The sequence below is a fragment of the Haemaphysalis longicornis genome, unplaced genomic scaffold (genome assembly GCF_048455015.1).
Source record: "Haemaphysalis longicornis isolate Haplotype H1 unplaced genomic scaffold, Haemaphysalis longicornis Haplotype H1 scaffold_12, whole genome shotgun sequence".
Taxonomy (NCBI): domain Eukaryota; kingdom Metazoa; phylum Arthropoda; class Arachnida; order Ixodida; family Ixodidae; genus Haemaphysalis; species Haemaphysalis longicornis.
Window position 1 is genome coordinate 78,788,224 of NW_027526225.1, and position 22,517 is coordinate 78,810,740.

Sequence of the window (22,517 nt, forward strand, 5' to 3'; positions counted from 1 at the left end):
GACTCTGCGCCTGGTGCAAACGTCCTCTGCACGTAGATACTTCGAACGCCAGTATCTTGTGTGATCTGTGTTGATGAAGCTTAGCATAGACTACTTATTTGGATCAAATTTGGCCAAAGCAAAATTGGTTGGTGAAATATTGGTGAGTCATCTCAGCGACAATAGCTATAAATCTGCAGCCAAACATACACAAAATGTTTTTTAACGGCGAAGCTGTTCCGCAAATCGTAATTTTTCGGGTTTGCAGTTAAAAATACAAAGAAATTGCCGAGCGCTAGCACGTGAGCGCGGGCCTCGCGGCGACTACCCGGAAGCTAACCAAATCAAATGCTGAGCGCTCGTGTGTGCGTGCCTCGCGGCGACCGCCCAGCGTCCCCGGCGCACGTTTCTCAAGCCAAACAGATTGGCCAAAAAGCTCCAGGGTTTGCCGTAGTCGAGGAACACTTGCTTGGAACAAGAAAAACTCCAGCATTCGCTGTAATCATGGCAACACTTGTTCGGAACATGACACGTCATTGCGTACACCCCCCCCCCCCCCTCAAGGTGACGTCAAATGATAATCGATTAAAAAAAATGAAAGAAGCTCACAGTTATAGCAACGATGATGAAGTAAAAAGCCTTCGCGATGGTCGTGAAGGACGAAGCAAATCAACTGCAATCGTGGACTTAATCCTTCGTGATGGTCGTGAAGGTTGCATACAGCTTTGCTACCCAGTCTTGCGCATTAGTGTGAGTTGCCTTCATTTTTTCTAGCTGACCGACTTTAAGCTCTCTAAGACGCCTTCAGATCGGCAAGTCCAAATAACAAGCAGTCTTACGTTTAGAGGGGCATCGTCAATTAGGAAGGGCTGCTGCTAAGTACAAAGCAGACAATTCCCAACAGAGGACGAATACACGCAAATCAACGAAGTCATGGTCCATTTTCTTTTGACGGCCCCTACACTCACGCTGCAAGTACCTGAACTTGCTCATGGGCAAGTAAGTCACCCCAACAAGTCACCTTTGCAGGTATTAATATGCAGCAGCCAACTAGTTTAGCTAAGAATGACCAAGAGTAGTGCCAGTCAGAATAAGCAGAATGTGGGAGAAAACAGGCAGAGAAAGAGACAGCTTTGAGAATACAAGACTTTTTTTCTCGTTTAATATAACCCACCACAGAAGTAATAAAAGAGAAGAGGTACAGAGCCAAGAAAAAAGGAGATATGATGTAAGAAGTAATATATATGTACACATACAGGTTCCATTAAACACCCTTCCCCACAATAGCCATAGTGATGCTAGTAGTGAAATACACAGGACGCATATAGTATGCGAAAGAACAGCACAGGAGGAAATTGCAGCGAAAAAGATCAGAAAAAACGAAACAGAAAAGAGTTTCAAGAAATAAGCAACAAACAAAATAGAATGAAAAATAAAAAGTATACCGCACTCTGAGCAGCACAAAACCAAATGGTAAAAGAATACTGGCAACAGATCAAGCCATTCACAGCTTCACAATGTTAGGTCTTTACAGTTTCCATGTGGAGGCCAATAATAATCTGCGCAACCAAAGAAATGAAATGTAAATATTTTAAGTGAACACACCACTTCTATCGTATAGCAATATTACAAGCTACCGCAAAATTGTGCACTCAAATGAACAATTTCTCGCACACACTAATCTCTAAGTCATCTTTAATTGGCTAGCTTGGGCGTACCAAAAATTGGAATAACCAAAATTACGGGAATGCGAAACAGTTTTGTGCTGCTCAGAAAAAAGGTCAGATTGTGTTGAAAGCAATATTAGATCCCCAAAAAAGGACCACAGTTCGAAAAAAGGGGAAAAAATAGAAGCACACAATACAGCGAGAACCCAAAGAAACAGCATTTGACAGCGAAAGTTCTTTTGAGATAAACGAACAGGAAAGAGTAGGGGCACAGTAGAATAGGCAGGTGCTAGACAGACTTCTGACAGAAGGCAATGTAGCCCAGACTTCACTGATGTGTACTTTGATTTCACCGTGAATAAGAAAGTGTTCAAAAGACCGATACTGCTGAAAACTGAAAAAGTGCTTGATGTCCCCATCTCACCCAACACACTCCCACCTCCCAAGTGTAGTCTATAAGGTTTTTGCAACCAAAAAACACTGACAGTTCAAAACGATTGGGATGGTATTCTAGTGCAACAGACGTTCCTATGTGCTTCCCTATGCTGCCATACCACAAATATGCTTGAAAAGAAACGATAATGATCCGGCATTTAAAACAAGCCCCTGCAATCTCTTCACAATCAATTAGGCAGCACAAGTGGTGCTAGTTGAAATGCAAGCTGCCACCAAATGTAGACAAGTAGCTGTTGCTGTGCCTACACTGAATTTTCATGTGCTAATAGTGCCCAAGGTGCATGGATTGAGTCTCTAACATTTATGGCACCACTAAAGTATTCCTTCTTATACCTTGAAAGGGTACCTTTTCATAGTTTTGGTACTGAAGACACTGCTGCTGACCAGTGGATTTTTACCAGGCCTGTGCAGCCATAGGTGCCGAAACACGTGCAATCAGCAAGCTATTCAATATCTCGTATTTAAAATGCCCATGGTCTAGATTTAGAACACTAACAAAACACAACTGTCCCCAGAAGCAAGAGGTGCACCGTTCACGACATTCCGCTTACAAAAGACACCGCCTGTGCCTTTGAGACACAAATGTAATTCGGTTACGGCCTTCCTTTACAGCAAACACCAGCTTTAGGGTCAAAGGTCAGGAAAGGCTTGCCAAGCAGCCTCAAGTTGCAGATGTAGAGCAAAGCTTCACAAGAACGCAGCCATTATGAAAGATTTTTCAGAAGAGGAGAGAGAAAGTGACAGGCTATGAAGTCAGAAAGCTATACAGACCACCACCAAAGCTGGCAAACATTTTTTTTTTACTTTTTCCAGCGTTGCGTACAGACGCTAGGGAATCTCCATAGAAAATATAGACACGCGTCTTGCACGCAGGTGTACATGGTATAGTGATAATATGGGCGTATGTATATAACAGGGTTTACTGACTTGGGAAGTAGGGCAAGGGATTTTTGAGTTGTTCGCTCGTCGCGTGCAGTGATATGTGGTGCAAAAACTCCGACTTGGCTGGTTGAGTAAAAACAAGAGGATGCAAAAGCTAGTGCTACTGCTGCTGTAACGGTGTGCCTTAATGGTAATTAGAGGGGGAAAAAAGGAGCATGTCACCTCAAAGAAATTAGCGCTTTGGAACAGGCCAACTTGTTAACAAGGCACGGCAAAGTTGCAATTGAAGACAGTTCCAGAGCGCGCGACATCACCTCAATCGTACGTCGTCGAACGAATTCAAACACTCTTCCAGGTCGATATACTAACAAGTCAGCAGGCAGTCTGCACATAAACCATTCGTAGTCCAGTGTCTCGTTTTACGTTTCCATAACAAGTTGTCCATACCGCAGGCAACCCAAGTCGCCACTTTCACATTGCAATTCTTACTTAAGCAGACCATGTGTTTCTTAGCTGGTGATGTCTGTGCAGTTGCTTCATTCTAGAGTTGCTTAGCATAACAGAAATGAATGTTTAATAGACACCCTGTGTAATGACCTTTTGTGCATCAAGAGATATTGTAAAAGGCAGGCTACAGACGATGCACCGCAAAGAATACCGACTGATGGAAGCAAAACCCACGGTGTCAGAGTGACCACAGACGAGGTAACGGCGCTTATAAGACTAAACAGCCGGGCATAGCAAGCGAGTGGTCTTGTTCGTGGCTTCTGGTTGTCTACACTACGTGATGTATCACACCTCTCGGAATTGTGTGCGCTTCTAGCCAAGCTCCTTCGCGCATGCGCGAACTGGTCTCCACAGGCGAACGGCACACATGAAGTGCCGCTCAGTACAAACTAGCCTCCACCTTACGAGCTCTGATGAACGATTACATTTTTAACAGCAGCAAGAAGAACGAACCACTTGCGTTGAACCCGTTGCTGCATGATGAAAAACAAAGGGCGTACAAGATTGCAGCACAATACACAAACAGCACGAGAATAACAAGGCTGCAGAAATACTGAGCCAATCACAACCAAGCTAATTGAAAAGACAAGCCTGAATAATAGAACAAGTCTCCCCAAAGAGCTTTGGCTGCAAGCAACTTATATTTGCTGTGTATTTCCTTTTGCTCTTCAGTTCTTGCCCTATGACTGCACTGTGTTACCGAGCAGCTCGGCCTGCAAATCGGTGAGCAATCATTGAAATAACAGGGTGTTCCTCAAGGACCTCCACTTTCACCGGTCCTTTTTACTCTTTTGATGCAATTCTGCAAACGGCAACACCAAGTGAATACAATTTGGAAGAAAAAGGTAGTGTGTCAAATTTAAAACTGCGAGTTAAGACCTATTTCCTCTCCAAACATCATCATTGAGCTAAAGGGCCCTACATGAGCGCCAACACAGCGAGAGCCATAGACCAGTGGCCACATCGTCAAGTTCAAAAGAACTGAACTGTACTTGTCACAATCCCTGTACCAAACGAGGGCCACTGCCTCCTCTGAAAAACTGCCCATAGATGTGTCAAAACACAGGTCAAAGTGCTTCATGAAGGTCAAGCAGCAACGTCTAGTTTCCTTCCCACCATTAAAATGCACAATCGACACGAGCGCCACAAAACACCAACACGCGGCCGATTAGCAAAGAGCCCCTCACTGAACCTTGGTCGAAAGCAGCAGTAACGTCCCCAAACCGAGACTAGCCAGAGCAGGGACCAAGAGAGACGTTCTGGGGACAAACTTTCCCCACAATGCAACTGCTGAGTATAACCCCAGCCCTCCCTCAGGTCTGAGCAAACTTCCCTTTTACACAGCAGTTATAGATGGGTGCATGCAGCACTCTTAGTGTTACATTGTCACAGCAGTCAAATTCAGAAAGTTTTAACCGGCACAATCGACAGGTGTTCAGAATGGTGTGAACAGGTTCCTTGAATCATCATCACAGCTACTGCTGTCATTTCAGCTCTGCCGATGCCTCCCTTAACAGACAACAGGGCCCAATTACCTTCTCCCTTCATTCCCTTCAGCCAACGAAGACTCAAACTTAAAGCAATGTAGGTCCCTCAGTGCAGCAACAGCCCACTGGTCTGTCCATCAACAGATATAAAGTTGCCGCACCTAAACTTGAAATGAATTTGTTGCCCGTGAATGTTGCATGTTGATTCAATATCAATGCATTACAGCAAGTGACCCCAATTGCGAAGGTTCAATATACAATGCCAGCAGTGTGGAGTTGTAACTAGTGCTCGGTAGACTTTTTTTTTCTTTCGGGAGGAACTATCCAAATTTGTAAAAATCTCGCGCTTCAACAAGCTCTGCATCATTCACCAAACAGTGCACCCAACCCTGTGCTGTGAAAAAAAAAAAAAAAAAAAAAGGACAACTGAACAAAAGTGCACAAACGAAACAAAAACATGACCTTAGCCGCAGCTTTTTAAAAAGAGGGGATCAAACATGTTTATTCACCACAATGCTCCACTTCATCTCCGTAAAAAAAAAAAAATCCTCCCAGGATTTGCAAAAACATGAGGCAATGATGCCAAACGGCCAAAAACAAAATGATGTCAGAGGGCGGGGGCAAATAAAAAAAACCTATGACGCAAGGATGTTTTGTTCCAAGTCAGATCTGCCTAGGCACAGTGGCATGGGAAGGGGCAAGTATGAATAAAAAGGTTACATAAACACAACCACCAAAGTTACTAGGGTAGTGAAAAACAGGGAGGGAGAAAAAAGTATAACCACTTTGGGAATGGGACTACATAGGGGGAAAAAACAGGTGGTCACAAGACAATGCACTTTGCGAGGAGGCAAGCTTCCCTCCCCACACCCCCATTAAAAAAAAAAAAAGCATACTGCAGCCATTTTAAAAGAACAGCACTGTGGGGAAAAACTTGAGCTTGGAATGCTGGAAGATTTGCGGTACACTGCAAGGTTGTTTACTGTCTTCGATGCTTTTCTTTTTAACACAACGAGCTTTCTGTCCGTCAAAGTATCTTTACAAAGCATACTCTGCACCAGAGTTGAGGTGGTGTGCCAAATGAGAGCTACTCGTGGGCCAAGAAGCCGAATTAAACGCAAGTAAGGGCTACCAACAAATGAACATAGCAAAGGATGATTCAGAGAACAGCAAAATTTTTGCGGCTGATTTTTGAACTGAACAGCACACGTATACCCCAAACATGTCATAGCAAGAAGCACACAAAAAAAGTAAGGAATATTCAAGAAATGGGAAGAACATAAATCTAAAGAAAAGAGCAAACTACTTTCGAATAGAATTGGTCCCTGGGAGCACAGGAGTTAATAAGGCACGGCAAGAGAATGAGGAGGAGTTTGAGTGGGAGAAAACAAGTTACAAGACTAGTAAGAAAAGCAGAAAAAAGAATGCTAGGACTGCGCAGATGAAAAGGCAAGAAGACAGAACAAAGATGCCAGAAAGAGTAAGGAACTGCACAACTTCCCCAAGGTTGAACAACCAGCCACAACCTATTTAATTGGGGGGAGGGGGGCTACATTTTGGGACTGTTAATAGTGCGTCCCCCCCAAAACAAACTAAAAGCGCAAAACGAAAAAAAAAAAAAAAAAAAGTGTGCAGAACCTATGGACAGCCAAAGCAGAGGAGAAAAAAAGCACCCAGGCAAGGTGGGTTCAGACTCTTGGCTAAGTTATTAGGGATACACAAGAAAGCAATAAGGATAAGAAAAAAATACAAGGCACTGAAATCAAGGTTCTGTAGCAAAAAGGTTTAAGGTTGGGCACAAAACTAAACAGCAATAGCTCTTTTTATTGGCCTATATGAAGAAAACTTAGGATAAAAACGCTGTAGCAACTGCTACAAGGGCGGAGAAAAGGTAAGTAAATAAAAACATTAGAGAAAAGGAAAATGACACCAACTCTAATACCTTAGCAGCAGCGAGTCTTGAAGGTTTTTAAAATACGAAAAAAAAAAAAACACCAGCAAAGAAATCGAAAATCAGGGTCCCACAAGAGTTTTGGTGAGGCAGTTTTGCACTATTCGCACTCGAACCAAATCTCGCAGATAACAAAAGTAGAAAGATAGGGTGCGAGCAGAAGTTTAGCTCCCGCACTTTCTCAATTGGGTACCACAACAACACGGAACACATCCTGTGCACCGAGGATCCAGAGGCAAGCCATGCCAAGCCGCCAACAAATCCACTGCCCGAGCCAAGCAGGTTTCGTAAAAACAAAGAAATCGCGAAGGTTGCGACCAAAGGGAAACAGACCAGCCACATTGGCGGGGAAAATGGCTTGGAAGAAAGAAAAAGTGCATTAGCCTACATGCACCCGGAAAAAAGAAAAAAATCACACGCATTCAGGTTAGAATGCGTACAGCTAGCTAGGCTAGTTGGCAGAGAATAACGTCACAGATGGTCAAGGTTCGATCAAGCTCAAGTTTGGCATGTGCATTTTGGAACGAGCATCTCTGACGAAGCAGTGCCTGCAATGCTGCACATTTTTGGACGCAGTTCTTAACTGTCCCCTGAATGGCGAGATGCATGAACTCGGCAGCTCATGAGTTGTGCCAAAATCCAGAACCTCGCGATATAAAACTTCCAAGCAGGGCAGGCAGTCTTTTTTTTTTTTTTCCTAGTCTGTAAAGCATGGCTGATTGTGAAGTGCACAACTTTTGAGTGAAGAGGGGGAGGAGGAGAGGAGCGAGAGACCAAGGAATCAAGAGGAGTGCTGGATAGAGGGGTAACAGCAAGCACTGACAATGAATGGGGTAGGAACAACTCACGATTCTAATTTTAAAATCCTCAATGCAGTTAAAAAAAAAAAAGTGGGGGGGAGAGAGAGCACAGGCAGAGGAAAGGTAGCCCGCAGACCTGCAGCAGACACCATTCCTGTTGCCAACAATGGGCGGATGATGAAAATGAGAGGAAACAGAGGGGTCCCTTGCGGAGCATTCGAAGGGGGCTGGTGGTGCCACAAGAGGAAGGTGCAGTTCCGTCTCTCGCAAAGCGCAAAACTGCCTCTGCTTCACTGTTTGTTAGGCCCAGCCGTTCCTAACAACTCTCCCTGCTCCAAATTTGGAAAGCAACAGCAGAAAAAAAAAGTGGGAAAAAAAAAAAAAAAAAAATCACGAAACGCTGACAGAATTAATGGTGCTGAGAGTTTATCTTTTCGTGCGGATTACCCTGCCGCATATGATGATGCCCCGTCATTCGATGCCATCACGACCACAATGCGCAAGCGCGAAAACATCACAATGTCCCCCCAAAAGGGGGAGGGTGCCCCTTGCAACGTCCCCTTGTCCTCGGATGCTCAGTCTTGGGACCCAGCGTAGTGCTGCTGCTGCCGCTCTTGCCTCCTCTTTCTCCCGTCGGTCTCCCTCCTCTTCTTCCTCCCCGTCCTGGCCAGGCTCAGTGCGTGCGAGGTGATGATCCCCCCCTCCCCTCTTCCGCATCACCAAGAGGGGCCGGCAGGGGGCGGTGGCTCGCACGCAGGCTCAGATTGTCGACTTGGAGAAGGAGACCCGCAGGTGATTGGAATCGCTCAGCTGGTAGTTGTGCATTTTCTGGGCAGAAGAAGAGAAGTTGGGGGTTAGTTCCTCCCCTTGGCGAATCGACAAAGGCATGAAATACAGCAACAGGCTCATGCACAAAGTGTCCATTCCTTAAAGTGCGTGCTATATCAACTCAACTATATCAAACCTGTTTACATCAAATTATCCTTCATGTCGAACTATTTCTGTACATGGTACATTTACAGTAAGAATATATAGCAAAATCACGCGTATATTGAACAGAACTCCCAGTGCCCACCAAATTGGCTTCCTCTTCGGGGCAGAGGAGAAAGTCCACCGGCACAACCCTAAAAGTGGTTTAGCCCGGCCACTCACGGGCACGCTGCGGCTTTTCACCCTCCTCCCCGATCTCCATATTGTGACTGCGCGCGCCACTGCAGCGCTGTGTAGGACGTGCCGTCGACAACCCCCATGCAAAAAATGATCCTGCCCACTCACCATGCTTGTGTTTTTTTTTTTTTTTTTTTTTTTTGAGTTTGCGTGGTTTTTGCACTTTGAGGGCTTTCTTCTAAAGTGTAGCTTTGGTGGCTAGCGCTAGTGTCACCAAATAAAGGCTTATTTAGTGCTTCTAGCTAGCGCAAAGCAGCCGAATTTGCCTTTTGCAGTGAAGCTGGCAATTGTAAATAGAGTCGAATTTTGTGAGAAGTCGGACGTTCCCGTCACACGAGATTTCCGCGAACACCTTGTTGAAGTAGGTTTTGGGCAGATGTTATGCCAAAGAAACCACCCTTAATTGCTTCAGTGTTGCCGGAGTGTGAAGCGAGCTGTCGGAATTTCCGGAAGCCAATGCCGGATAAAAACGGCCGGCGAGTTTGTTAGAGTGGATGATGGTGCCACCACCACGGGAGAGTTTGCAAGACTATCGTCGACATTGTATCGAGCGCAAGTGAAAGTGGGCGCAACAAGGAATTCAATGACGATGCTTTGCCCACAACCTCCAAAGTGGTTGGTACACTCACACCAGCCCAGCGCTGCTTCTCCAGTGTGATCGGTTGCAGACCTAGTTGCTCCGACTCTTAACAGTGTTGAGAAGTGCGTACTGTCTCAGGCAGCGGGGTTGTTCAAGCAGAAGATACAGGACTATTTCATGCGAAACTAAGGCAGTTTCACCAAAAGAAGTGTTATGACGTCTAATTCGTTAGCTTGCTTGTATCGAATAATCCCCTATATCAAACAACAGATCTATTTTTTTTTTGTGAGTTCGATATAACCAGGTATAGGCTATAACCAGGTATAGGCTGTATAGGCGTCGCAGCTCGTTAAGATAAGTGTGACACATATGCACACACCAGCTTCACATCACAGTCGATTATTTAGGAAAGAAGAAAGGTGAATGCAAGGTGATAGAAAGCCACTATACGCTGGGAAAAAGAAGTGCCGCTGAAAGGGTGCTCAATGAAGAAGGAAGAGACTTACGATGAGGGCAGTGACTGCTTCTTCAACCGTGCCCATCTGGATGAGTGCCATCTTCCTGTCTTTCCTAGGGGTGGGAAAAGGAGTCAACGCAGGTGGTTTAGTGCAAGATATCCCTCGCCACAGGAACCCTGCTACCCACAATGACAGAAAGATAACCACCCCAGTATCTTTACGCAAATAACCTATTTCCCTCAATGACCCATGCGGTGAACCCCTCAATGCTACTTCTGTCACCAATAGCAGACTTGAGCGAGTAGTGGCACATAGGCAACTACAAGGCCAGCGTAAGGTGGCACAGCCCTTTCCATGTCGGCAGAAAAGCCAAGGAGTTTTACACGCGCCAACACTTTCTGCAGTGAGTGACTTAAATGCAAAAGGCACTGGCCAAATGACAAGGGAGACAAGGTCGTGCGGTCCCTGTTTTCTTTCACCCCTTGCGAAACAAGGCCCGAACTCACGGGAAGAACTTGAATGCCATGACTGCTCCGCCCGTTGCCGCAAATGCCTCCCGGATCTGTTCTTCAGACACTGTGGGCCTGCACGGGGAAGAAAAAAGGGTGTCAGGGGGCGAATAGCCAGAGGAGGAAACGGAGAAAATGAGGGGGAAAGCCTCCTCCTACTCACGGGATGTTGGAGAGGTGGAGAGTGGCCGAGGGCGGGTAGATGTTCTGGTAGTTCTTGGAGCCGGGCTTCTTGAAGCGGTGCAGGGGCGAGTTGATGTAGTCCTTGGTGAGGCCCGCGTCGGGCTGTCCGTCCTTGGGCAGCTGCACTATGTGGTGCTTGGAGGGCGTCACCCGCACGGGCTTCCCATACACCTTGATCTTGTCCAGGTGGCTCAGGGCTGTGTGAAAAGTAGGGGAGAGAGGGGGGGTCCTTGAGGGGTGCCCACTTTGCAACACAGTTGTGCTGCCAAAGAGTCTACCACTCCCACTTACTTACCCAGTTGCGCCTGCTGGGGCTCGGCCATCTGGATGAGGGCGCTGTCCTTCTTGTTAAAGAGGATCTTGACCCTGATCACGTCGCCGTACACACCTAAGGGGCAGGAGGAGCATAACACTGACTGCCACTGCTACCCTGCCGGGCCCAGCTCCACATCTCCCCTAATGACAAGAAGCTCGCCAATTCAAACCTTCCTCTCTTGCTGGGCACGCCAACACCCACTGTATTCGGACTGCACACACAGCGAATAAAGAACGTGAAGAAACTGCCGTTGCTTCTCTTATAACAGCCACTATTCTGCTATAAACACTCTCCTCTTACAGGCACGAACAAGACTGCATCTCAAATCGTTGCACGTTGTACAACCAATGCTGCCAGGTGCAGCTAAGCTGAACACAAACCACAGGGGACTTCAATTTAAAAATACATGCAGGGCTGCCCATGTGGCCATACATTGTGTCAGCATTTTATTTCTTAGTGATGGCCTCAAAGTTTGCTCAGGACACTAACTCCCCAATTGTTTCCCACTCTAACAGGGATTAGAGAAACAGCAGCTTGAAGCATTCCAGAAACTGGGGGCCCTTAACACACTGAACATACTGCTGAGCCTTCATCAAAAGTTTCCAGGTATTGGCCCTCTCACCCAACTTTAAGTCAAACACCAGCGGAAAAATGAACCAATGACGTTTCTTCCACCAGAAGCGGCTAAAAAGAAGGCACGTGCAAATGAACCTTTCAGAAATTTAACGAAACTGCTGAATACAACGAATGATTCGAAATTTGCAACCTTGGCACTAGGATTGCATAGCTATGTGTACCTTCCCTTTCAGAAATTTAACGAAACTGCTGAATACAACGAATGATTCGAAATTTGCAACCTTGGCACTAGGATTGCATAGTTATGTGTACCTTCCCATATATAGTGTTTAGCCTTGGTACTTTTGATGAAGACTATACAGATGCTTTAGCACATTGCCTCCACAAGGCTACCGCTGCCGAGAGCCATGTTCAGAGCCTTATGCTGCCTGGCAAGGGAGGTCCCATTAGTGAATGGTCCAGTGTTGCTGCAAGCCAAAGTCTTGAGCAAACTAATACGCGTGCCAGCACATAGAGCTAAATGACCCCTTAATGGGAGCTGCTAGGCGTGTATACAGTTTGTTTGCACTTTAAGGCAGCCACACTAGATCGCTTCACACAATACTACAAAAACATCAACACTACTCACAAGCTGTCTTGCTCAACTACACTTCCACAGCAATTTCAGAACACTGGAGCACAGCCCCCTGGTTTAACAACTGGTGCACAGGAAGAGTTTAATACCTGTATGGCTCTCACACCTCTCTTGTAACTAGGCACCCTTTGTGGTATGCCATGGCATGGGCACAGTTCTAGCCTGACTAGAAAGCACGGCGCTGCTGAATGCAAAGAGATAAAAATCAAACTCAGCAAAGCATTACACTAATGGACTTCTCTGTAAATGCATTTTGGGTTAGCGCACCTTGCTACAGCTTGTTAACAAAAGCTCGAGCATCGAAGAAAAAAAAAGCCAGAAAGGCAGGTGAAAATAAAGCCCCAGGCAGACCTTGCAGGCAATGCAACTTAAAAAGCAGCAATACACAAGCTGCATTTACAGTACCCAATTTTGATCTAACAAATAAAGAAATACCTGCATTCTAACAAAGCAGCCACATTCATGCTACGCACTACTACTACTACTGCTACGTTAACCCACTGGCTGCCAAAAGTGGCCCACTGCCCAGGGTAAGTTGCCTATAGATGCCATTACAGTATAAACACACGTTTGCCAAATCCAGCCGATGGGCGCTGTTACCTTGGCTTGATTTGGATTTTCTTAATGGCTTCTATTTGTTGCCTCATTCGGTGCTGTCTTACCCATCTATGCCCTGCCCGGATACTGTCCTTGACAGGGGGACTAACATGTCTTTCCCTTACATTAGTTCTGATTTCATTTAAAATACTCCTCAGCTGGTTGGATATTCCTAGAAAGGACTATGCCCCGAGATAAATACACACAGACCAAACAACGTGCCATTCAACAAGGACTCTGCCATTCAACTCAGCCTGTCTGACCCTTTCCTCGGAAGCCTTGCGCGACTTAGTGCACGCTTCGCTAGTTTTTTTTTCTTCGGAGCTCAAGTTCGCCCCAATAAACTTTCTTGAGCAGTGCTACCTAGCCGAACCCAGACGTAGCAAGCACACACTTTTGGTACTGGTTATGCTGAACAAAACAAATTTATGCAATTGTGTTTTTGCACACAGTGGGAATTTCCCAATTGGACGATCAATTACAACGAACTATTTTCCAGTCCCTGTCAGGGTTCACTATAAATGTGCTCATGATATACAGTCAAAGCAGCAAGGACTCTGAATATTACTAAGGGACAGAAAATATTTATTATATTGTATATCAACTACTGCTATATATACTACAGTTGTGTTTATCACGTACGCGCGAACTAAAGGGTGCCTCTATTTTGAGAGCAAGGGGTGCGCGCTGCGTCAGATGGCAGATTTCATCCTATTATCCATATTATAATGTTAATATTGGTTCAACAATCTGTCACTTGTAAAAGTGCGACCAATGTGCTTATCTGCAGATGCACAGCACTTAACATAATGAGCATGTGCGGCTCCATGTTGACGACAGTGGCTCACGTTGACACAAACACTCGATCAAAGAGTTCCCAAGATGTGTATTGCAAATCATGCACCAAGTGCCCATAGTTTCCGATTAAAAGCATTTGAGCACTGAAAATTTTGATGGACTTTTACGGAACAAACGCCTTGGTTTAGATTATCTAGCCCAAGCAACGACGGACAACCGTGGAACATCCGAAAGACAGCCGGACATCTATTGCCAAGTTTGAATGGCCACTCTGCATCCACTGTCCATCCATGTTTAGATGTACATTTGCGGATGTACAGTGGATGTCCTTTGAACATTTCCGGATGTCCAAAAAACAACCACCCATGACTAAAAGAAGGGGAACAGCGCAAATTTGACAGACACGAGAAGGAGGAGACGACACGCACAGCGCTGTGCGTGTCGTCTCCTCCTTCTCGTGTCTGTCAAATTTGCGCTGTTCCCCTTCTTTTAGTCATGAACCAACATGCCCAAGCCTCAGTCCTTGCAAACCACCCATGAACGTAGTTACCGTGATGCATCAAAACAACTGCGCAAATTGAATATAAAAGTGAAAATAGAAAAGATGTATATTGAAAGTATCATCTGTACGTTACTAAAGCAACAGGAGCTTTGATGGAAAGGGCACGAGAACACAACAAGGCTGTTAATAACAATGCTGGCGGACATTTGGCGCACCATTGCAAGCGCTACAAGTGCAAGCAGATTCTGAATGATACAGCTTCTTGCACATTCCAGTGACAACCCTGACGGGTAGATGAATGAAGATTTTGATATCCAAAGGGCTGGCGAGTAGTGCATTAGCTCTCCGTAGCCTTTTTGATGCAAAAGGAAAATCATCACTACCCAATTGCATGTGGTGTAATTCCTTTTCCCATGTATATAAACCTTTATTTCTTCAAATAAAAATTCAGTTCGAAGTTGGTGCTCGTCTGTCACACTGTGTTCCTTCGTCCCATCTTTTGCGCTTATGTTTCTTCTGTAAGCCTAATTTTTGTGACTTTTTTGAAGACCCTCACCGACTCCAATGATGATTTCTTTGAGGAAAGGTATATAAGAATTGAGAACCGCCAACTAAACGTGTGAAGCAAGTTTACCATGTTTGTGCATACTTGTCTGCTTGGCAATGCGCTGGTGTTGCAAGGTGTAGTATTTGATGTAGGAACATATGCTGTTTCTAGTTAATAAAACATCTGTGATTCTATACATTTGTACTGAAAATTCGAAATACATCCAATTTCGGATGTCCCAATACATGAACACAAGTGTTAAATCCGGAATTTCCATGGACATGCATGGTATGTTCACTGGCTCTGAAATTAGAACCAATTAGTTATTAGAACAAATAACAACATGCTTGTTTCCATACCAGTTTTTAGCCTTGCCCCTCTTACAATAGCTAACAACCCGTTCTCAACCTCATTTTGTAGTGGGTGTAGCTTGCACCAGCGAACTCACTAACATTAGCTTTTTATCTCCACACTGCAGTTACTTACAACCCTGCTACTGTAATCAGAAATGCCAGGCCTAAATGTGGCTGCTTTTAAACTTGGTGAGGCAAGTCCCTTGCTAAGAACTTTTGAAAGGAAAGGCAAGCCTGCCTGGGCTTTGAAGAATTGTTGTGTGTGCACAACAGATAGGCAAAAGAAAATTCGTCTCCCGTGCTTACTAGCGTCACGGAGTACTGAAAGAAGAGACAACATACACGCACGCACACACACACAGCACAAGCCCACGAATCCCAACAAAAAGAAAAAAGGGGGCGACAACAGAAGTTTACGCAACGAAATGAATCCAGCCAAAATAAAACGAAGCAAAAAAAGGGGGGGCAAGGGTGGCGAGCAACCCAGAGCAGCCCAACAAAGGTCGCCACAGGCTGGCAGACGTGTGCAAGTGTGTACGTGTGTGTGCGTGCGCGTGTAGTCGTGACAAGATGACGCACACGCCCCCGCAGCAGCGAAAGAAAAAAAAAAACGGGAGAAAAAAAAAAGAAAAACATAACTGGCTAAAGCTGCGCAAGGGAAAAAACAAAGGCGAGGGTAGGAAAAAAAAGAAAACCGCGAGCGAAACACAAAAAAGTCGAGACCAGAGAGCGGAGGTGAGAGAAAAAAAAGGGGTAGAACGTACCAAAAAGGGTAAAGAGAGCGTCTGGCGTGACCATCTATAAAACGGAGGAGGAGGAGAAGAGTGTCCGGCCACAGCAGCAGAAGAGGGTGTGGAGGCACCCACACGGACGGAGGGGGAATGGTGGGTGGTGGTGGTGGTCGGTGGTGGTGGTGGCCGGAGGGTGGGTGGTCGTCCCCACCACAAGAGAGAAGGCAGATTTCGTCCACACGACAGCCACAGGAGGCAGTGGGCGGGGTGTTTTTTTTTTATGTAGTATACAGGTAGAAGAGAGAAGAGGAGAGAGAGAGAGAAAGAGGAAGCAGAGAGAAAAAGGAAGATGAAGATGAGGGTGAGAGAGGCGGGGAGGGCGACGGAGAACAATAGGAAGTTGCGGCACGCAGGACAAGAGGGTAGGTAGGGGTGCAGGAAAAGGGAAAACGTAGGGAAATATGGCAAAAAATAGGGAATGTTGAAAATTCAGGGAGGGACCAGAAGATGGGGATAGCAAAAAGGGAGTGGTTAAACATTACAAGAGAAAAGGCCGCAATAGGTATGGGGAAATGCACGAGACAGGAAAGAGCCACAAAAGGAAGATGGAAGGAATGGGTTGCGGGGGATGGGGGAAGAATAGCAAAAAGGGAGTGGTTAAACATTACAAGAGAAAGGGCCGCAATAGGTATGGGGAAATGCACGAGACAGGAAAGAGCCACAAAAGGAAGATGGAAGGAATGGGTTGCGGGGGATGGGGGAGAGACATAGGGAATGCGTGGAGCACACAAGAGGTGACGGCCGTAGGGAACACAGGTAGGGGAAAAGCGGTAGCGGGGAGAGGGTGACAAGCAGCACGTTCAGTAGGGAGGCAAAGGGTTGCAGTGTGGTCAGACGGAGTTTGGGAAATGGCAGGGAGGGGACGGGAACAGAGAGAGAGAGAGAGAGAGAGAGAGAGAGAGAGAGAGAGAGAGAGAGAGAGAGAAACAGTGAGAAAGAGACAGCAGAGAGATCGGAAAGAAAAAAAAGAAACAAAACAACAGGTCAAATACTGGAAAAAGCATAAAAACCAAACAAACGCTGAGCACAAAAGAAAGTAGAGAGAATAAAAATGAAACAAAGAAAGGCCCTAATGAATAATAAGAGGTAAAACAGTCATGGCAAAACGGTGGCGGCATCAGCATCAGCAGCAGCAGCAGCAGCAGCAGCAAAGCGACAGCCAGTGGCAGCAGCAGTGAACTGAGGAGCATGCAGTAGATGGTGCAGCGTGCAGATTGAGATCAAGGCCGAAAGCCCGGCCGGCACAGCGAGAACAGACAAGATGTCCTCCAGACAGAGATTGCTACAAGTAAACCTCGCAGCTCCAAGAGCACAGTAAAGCCTAGAATATGTTGTCGGTTATGCTGTGTGTCAACTAGCGAGGGCACACTAGAATACAATCAGGCTAAACACTGGTAATTGTACCAAAAACAAACAAACAAACAAACAAAAAAAAAACCCTCTACAAAGTTACACACTTACTCTTCCAAGGACACACACCTTGCCGCGGCTGCGACAACCAGTACCTTGAGCACAGGTCAATGGCAACCAGCCCTCACAGAGGCACCTACCGGCCTCACAGAAATGCCCGCAGCACAAGGCCACCAGGCACGTCACAGGTAATCAATCGCGGTGCATTCACTTCTCACCAAAAGTCACACCACGCACAAGTTCAAACACACATGCATGCTGATGAGCCTCATACTGTGAGTGACGAAACACTGCCACAATTAGCGCAATGTGAGAAATGTCTTGAACCTACTGAAAAGAATGCGTGGTCAAGAACATAGGAAGCAATAGGAATCGGTAATGATGCATCAGGCTTTGTTTAACGGGCACGTTTTGTTCTGTAGCGCCAAGTGCCACCTTTTCAACCCTCCCGCAGCTCCACTAAGAGCCGCCCAAAGGCTACGCTCAAACAAGAGGTGTCGATACATCTGGCCCATTCAGCATCCTTCAAAGTAACGTAACCCTGGCAAACGGCAGAGAGTCAAAGGAAGAGTGGTCCCCTTCTCCCCTTCTGATGATGCCCATCTTACCAAACAGGCAAACTTGCAAAAAACTTCCAAAAGAAAAGAAAACAAGGCATCCCCTACTATACCTCCCCCAGCCACCCCTGTTTTTTAGGCGTACCCTTTATTGCCACTGAGGCCTATAACGGGACAGTTACAGTACTCTGGCAGGCAGACTGCGCAAACAGGTCACTTGCCTTCTGAACTACACCAGTTCACAGGACACTGGAGAAAGTTGCAAGAATAACTCGTACACACTCATTCAGCGCTCGGTATTTAGTCGCATGCCTAGTTTCCCCAAGGTTTTCAGCCACTTCAGGCCCATTTATCAACTATAAATGCAGACTAACTCCTAACTCCACCTCCTTTGTAAAACTTGGCAATGCCCGCTGTTTCGCTAAACTGACTAGGTGACATCTAATGGATGGTGTGCACTACTTGTGTTAACCGTACGTATTCTTACACGAGGCGTCGCAAGAACAGCAACGCAGGTACATGTTAGCGAACTTCCATTGCAAATTCACATGATCCCATAGCAGTCACCAAGGGACGGCTGGTTTAGAAATAAGCTTATAAATAAGGAATAAGCGAGGGCTGCTGATTTTCACAACGCAGTCCCAACAAACACTAGACTCTTGTCGTTTCGAAGCTCAGATACGCAGCTAATACCACACTAGACAAATGAGCAAACAGTGCCCCAAGTAAGGCAACGATCTGCTCCGCAAGGGGTCCTAACAAAACACAGGTACCATTGTAACCTCGGTTAATGGGAACACGGGGAGAACGTGGCACTGAACCAACAGTACGCACCGATGGTGTGCAGCGATAAACCAACGGTATCTGCGTCCTGCAAAACGCAGTTTTTGACAATTTCAACCCCACTTTCGCACGAAGATGCCACAGAACTTTCGTTGAGAGCAGAGCGACGTAATCCCGCATTCCCATAAAGTGCAATTAAGATGGTACGCCACTTGTTGCGACGAGCAGAGAGAAGGCAGCGAAAAGCAGTGCACAAAATCCCCCACATGCGCTCAACAGAAGCTGGCCGGGGGAAAAAAAAGCAGCAGCATTGTTGTGCTGGGGCAACGCATTTTTCAGCCTGCTTCAGCAACAAGCTAACCGGCTAGGAAGGTTTCTCCTCAGCAATGCAAAAGGAAATCAAAGAAAAAAATCAAAGCAGTTCCACTCAATGTGAAAGCTGTCGGAAGTGTAGAGCCGCGATTCGCCACAATGGGCTGTAGCCCCATTATCCGCTCACTGCTGCCACCCAACGCAATTGAAATTTCCCGCCTTCGCAGTGCTCGCGTGCCCCCTACCTGAAACTGCGCCAGCGGGAGTTCTGTTCTTTTTGTGCTTGTTTTTCCTCTCGCACGTGCCGGCGTTGCCCTGCCTTTTTTTTTTTTTTTTTGCTCACTATCGTGAAAACCTACTCAACCCGCGCTCCTAACTAAATGAACATGGGCGCGGCTGGTTAATTACGTATGTACCTGCAGCTTTCTTTGCGCTAAAGAACAGGGAGATGTGCGGCAAGCGCCAGCCGTTTACAAGTTTCGAACACTTACAACTATATAAACCGCTTGGCTTCCGAAGCCCCTGTGGGATGCCGCTACGACAGAATGCAGTGTGGCTCTACTTGGGTCCAGCAACTGAGCTACAATGACAAGCCAGCCCCTAAAGTGTTCTACACTTAAAAAAGGCAGACGGGTAGATGGTGCAAGCTCTGTCAAGAAATGTGCCAATGTTGAAAGACCTATCCTGTTGTGGAGAAGCTTGGGGCACAAACAAAGCCATGAACAGTACAAAAATTAAAAAAAAATACAGGGAAAGTATGACGAAGGAGATCAGCAGTATTCTACAAATGAAAAGAAAGCTTAGATTAATGGGTGGGAATTAAAGATTGATTGGGGAGGCCAGAGAAAATGGACAGCATACGTCGCTGAAAATTAAGAGCAGAAGATAATAGCACAAACAGAACAGCGAGTTAAAGATAAGAAAACACAGTAACGCCCCAATGTAACGTCAGAAGTAAAAAAAAAAATGTGGGGCCAATTCACGTTATGAAGAAACGTTGAGCCAAGTTAGTGCCACGTATGCTTCAAGTGCTGCATTGGCAACATTGTGCAAGTTTTGGAACTCGCAGAAAATGGGAAATACTTGACAGAGCGTTGCCCAACGGAACTCTGCGAGCATGTGCTGCTCTGTGGGTACAGTCATGAACAAATGAAATAAGAACACGAAAATATGAGCCAGAACACGCAAAATCAGGGATAATGGACAAGAGAGATAAAATAAAGGCTCCCCAGTGGTACATTTGGAAAGCCGCGTTTTCAATCTTTGTTAAACAAACTGTAATAAAGCCAGGCCAGAATTTCACTTGCACAGAAAGAAATCGCGCTATTTGCGTGTTCTGATTCATATTTTCGTGTTCGCCGTTGGTTGGGTTAACGTTAGGTAGCCCAACGTTGAGGTTAACACAATGTGCAAAAACCTATTGTTAAGCCTAACGTTGGAACGTTGAGCTTGACACAATGTGCAAAAACCTTTTGTTAGGCCTAACATTTGGTAGCTCTAGCAGTGCACTTTACGACGTGCCAAACAACGTCAAGCTGCAAGTACCGCTAATGTAATCCGACTTCAAAGATTAACATTTATGTGCAATGTCTGGCCACAGCACTCCAGAAAATGGTGAGAGTTCTTTCCATCTGTTCTGCGCCAAAAACTCTTGCCCGCTAAACGTCTCGGCAATGAAAACCATAACTGCTGCCCTAATGAGGCACAAGGCCCATCCCAATAGCACTGCATATCTTTAGAACCGTGAGTGCACCATAAGTAGGAATGCAAAATTTACTCAGACCCTGCTGCAACTTTGACTCTCAGCAATGTTGGGAAAAAAAAAACCCACAGAAAAACCAAGCTGGAAAGAGCTGGTTTTATCTGTTGCTGCTGTGTTCAAACACACATGCTCTAAGGGAAGATGACAGATTTTTTTAAAAACTGAGAACGCAAATGGGTTATTCAGCCATTATGACATCTATAAATTTAACTAGTAACCACTTGCCAGCAGAATGCTCAAATTTTAATATGTGCCAATAGCTCTTCACAGGAATGGCGGTGGCCAGCCACACGGCACAATGCTTTGTAACAACACAGTACAGTAACGGTGCCTTCAAAACATGGAAAGCCCAGTAGTGCTTTGCTAAGCTGCATTTATACTAATTCCATAGCCACATTTACCCACTTTCCTTATATCCCACTCTCGACAAACAAGAGCTCACGCTCTCCCTTTTCGGGAGGCCAACTTCGGTTATGGCCTGTCTACTACGCACACCAAGGCAAGAGCGGGCACCGTGTCCCAACTATGCCACACACCACGATTTCAAAAGCATTAGGATAAACAAGGCTCTCATTTTATGCATTGAAAGCTACCGAAGAAGAAAAAAGTTACCCTACAAACAACAACAATTACGCCACTCCTCTCGCCCTCTTCTGATGGCTCCATTCTAAAACACAAAACCCGCAGCTAGTACAGCCCAATTCAACAGGGCAGTCATGACTGCGCAGTAGTTAACACACACAAAAAACATTTCTCAAGTCCTCCCGTCGGCTCCGATCAATGAAGCAGCTGCTGCGACAGGCAGAAGAGAAACTCGCACCCCCCCATGACTATCAGCAGGGAAGAGCAAAGCACACCGAGAGAGGAAGCAGGGAAGGAAGGAAGAAAGCGAAGCCGCATGCTCAAGACAAAAAAGAGGCGCAGGCCAAAGCGCAATAGCATAAGCCCGCCGCCGCCACCACCAAACGAAAAACGGGCCAAAGGCGAAAGAAAAGGGCAAAAGACACGCCCAAACGAGAATAAGGGCCGTACCTGCTCGTTGAGGTTGGACACCAGCAGTACACAGCTGGTGGTGGCTTGTCCGGGCAGCCGGATTCCAGCCATGCCCAGAGCCGTAGCCTGAGACGACGGCGACAGGGCAAAGCCGCCCAGGGGCAGCCCTGCAAGGCCACGGGGGTGCTACGTTAGCAACTGGGGCCCCTCCGATTGGAAATGCAGGCTTAAGTGCGCCGTGTGCCTAAACAAATGGCAAGCGAACAGCACGGGGCACACAGGCGTTCCCTCTGGGAACTCCCTGCACGAATGCGCACTGCAGCCACATAAATACTACTACATTTAAAAACAGAACAGAAACATGTTAAATCACTATTACTGACATTATATGCAACCAACACAGTACACACACTCTTCTTTTTGGTTAAAGGAAACTTCAGCTACAAAAAAAAAACGTAAGAAAGAAAGACCACTTGAAAAGCCAAGACCGTTAAAGAGCCTGTGCAATTATTACAAGCTGGGCTCTTATTTAATAGTACAAAGCAATAAACTCTGCTGGCAAGTACATAAATGACAAGGGCTACCTACATACACACTCTTACTGCCCTACAAGCATGTTTTTATCAAACAATAGTGGCTATGCAAAAATAAACACACATTACAAACTAACATGAGCTCCTAGAGCTTAACCTTCTCATATGCACTGCCTAGCTTATGCAATGGCACAATTGCAGGAAAGGAACACCAACAGAGATTACTGTAAAGGTTTTCTGAACAAAGGACATGGAACAAACGGAAGGAATAGAAAGCAAAGCATACTACAAAAAAAAAAAAAAAAAAAAAGCAAACAGAGGTAAAACCTGAAAAGGTTCCGTTTTCAAGTGACAACAGCTCCTCACATCGTGCCCAGCCCAACAAGACGACACAAATACATCGCACGAGCACAACATGCGATGAAAC

The 22,517-nt window shown here is 46.0% G+C and overlaps 1 protein-coding gene across 10 annotated transcripts in view; it reads right to left on the bottom strand.

Moving 5' to 3' along the window:
* Positions 1–1,111: 1,111 nt before the first annotated feature.
* The window catches only part of Heph (polypyrimidine tract-binding protein 1 heph), a 157,494-nt gene continuing 136,088 nt past the window's right edge, over positions 1,112–22,517 (bottom strand). For all 10 annotated transcript variants that reach the window (XM_077693529.1, XM_077693522.1, XM_077693521.1 and 7 more), the window contains 7 exons: positions 21,597–21,724; positions 15,714–15,747; positions 10,922–11,014; positions 10,607–10,823; positions 10,441–10,518; positions 9,983–10,046; positions 1,112–8,557 (listed from right to left, as the gene is read on the bottom strand). In XM_077693529.1, coding sequence (XP_077549655.1) covers positions 8,489–8,557; positions 9,983–10,046; positions 10,441–10,518; positions 10,607–10,823; positions 10,922–11,014; positions 15,714–15,747; positions 21,597–21,724 — 683 coding nt within the window. In that variant the 3' untranslated portion in view covers positions 1,112–8,488. The remainder of the gene's footprint in view (positions 8,558–9,982; positions 10,047–10,440; positions 10,519–10,606; positions 10,824–10,921; positions 11,015–15,713; positions 15,748–21,596; positions 21,725–22,517) is intronic.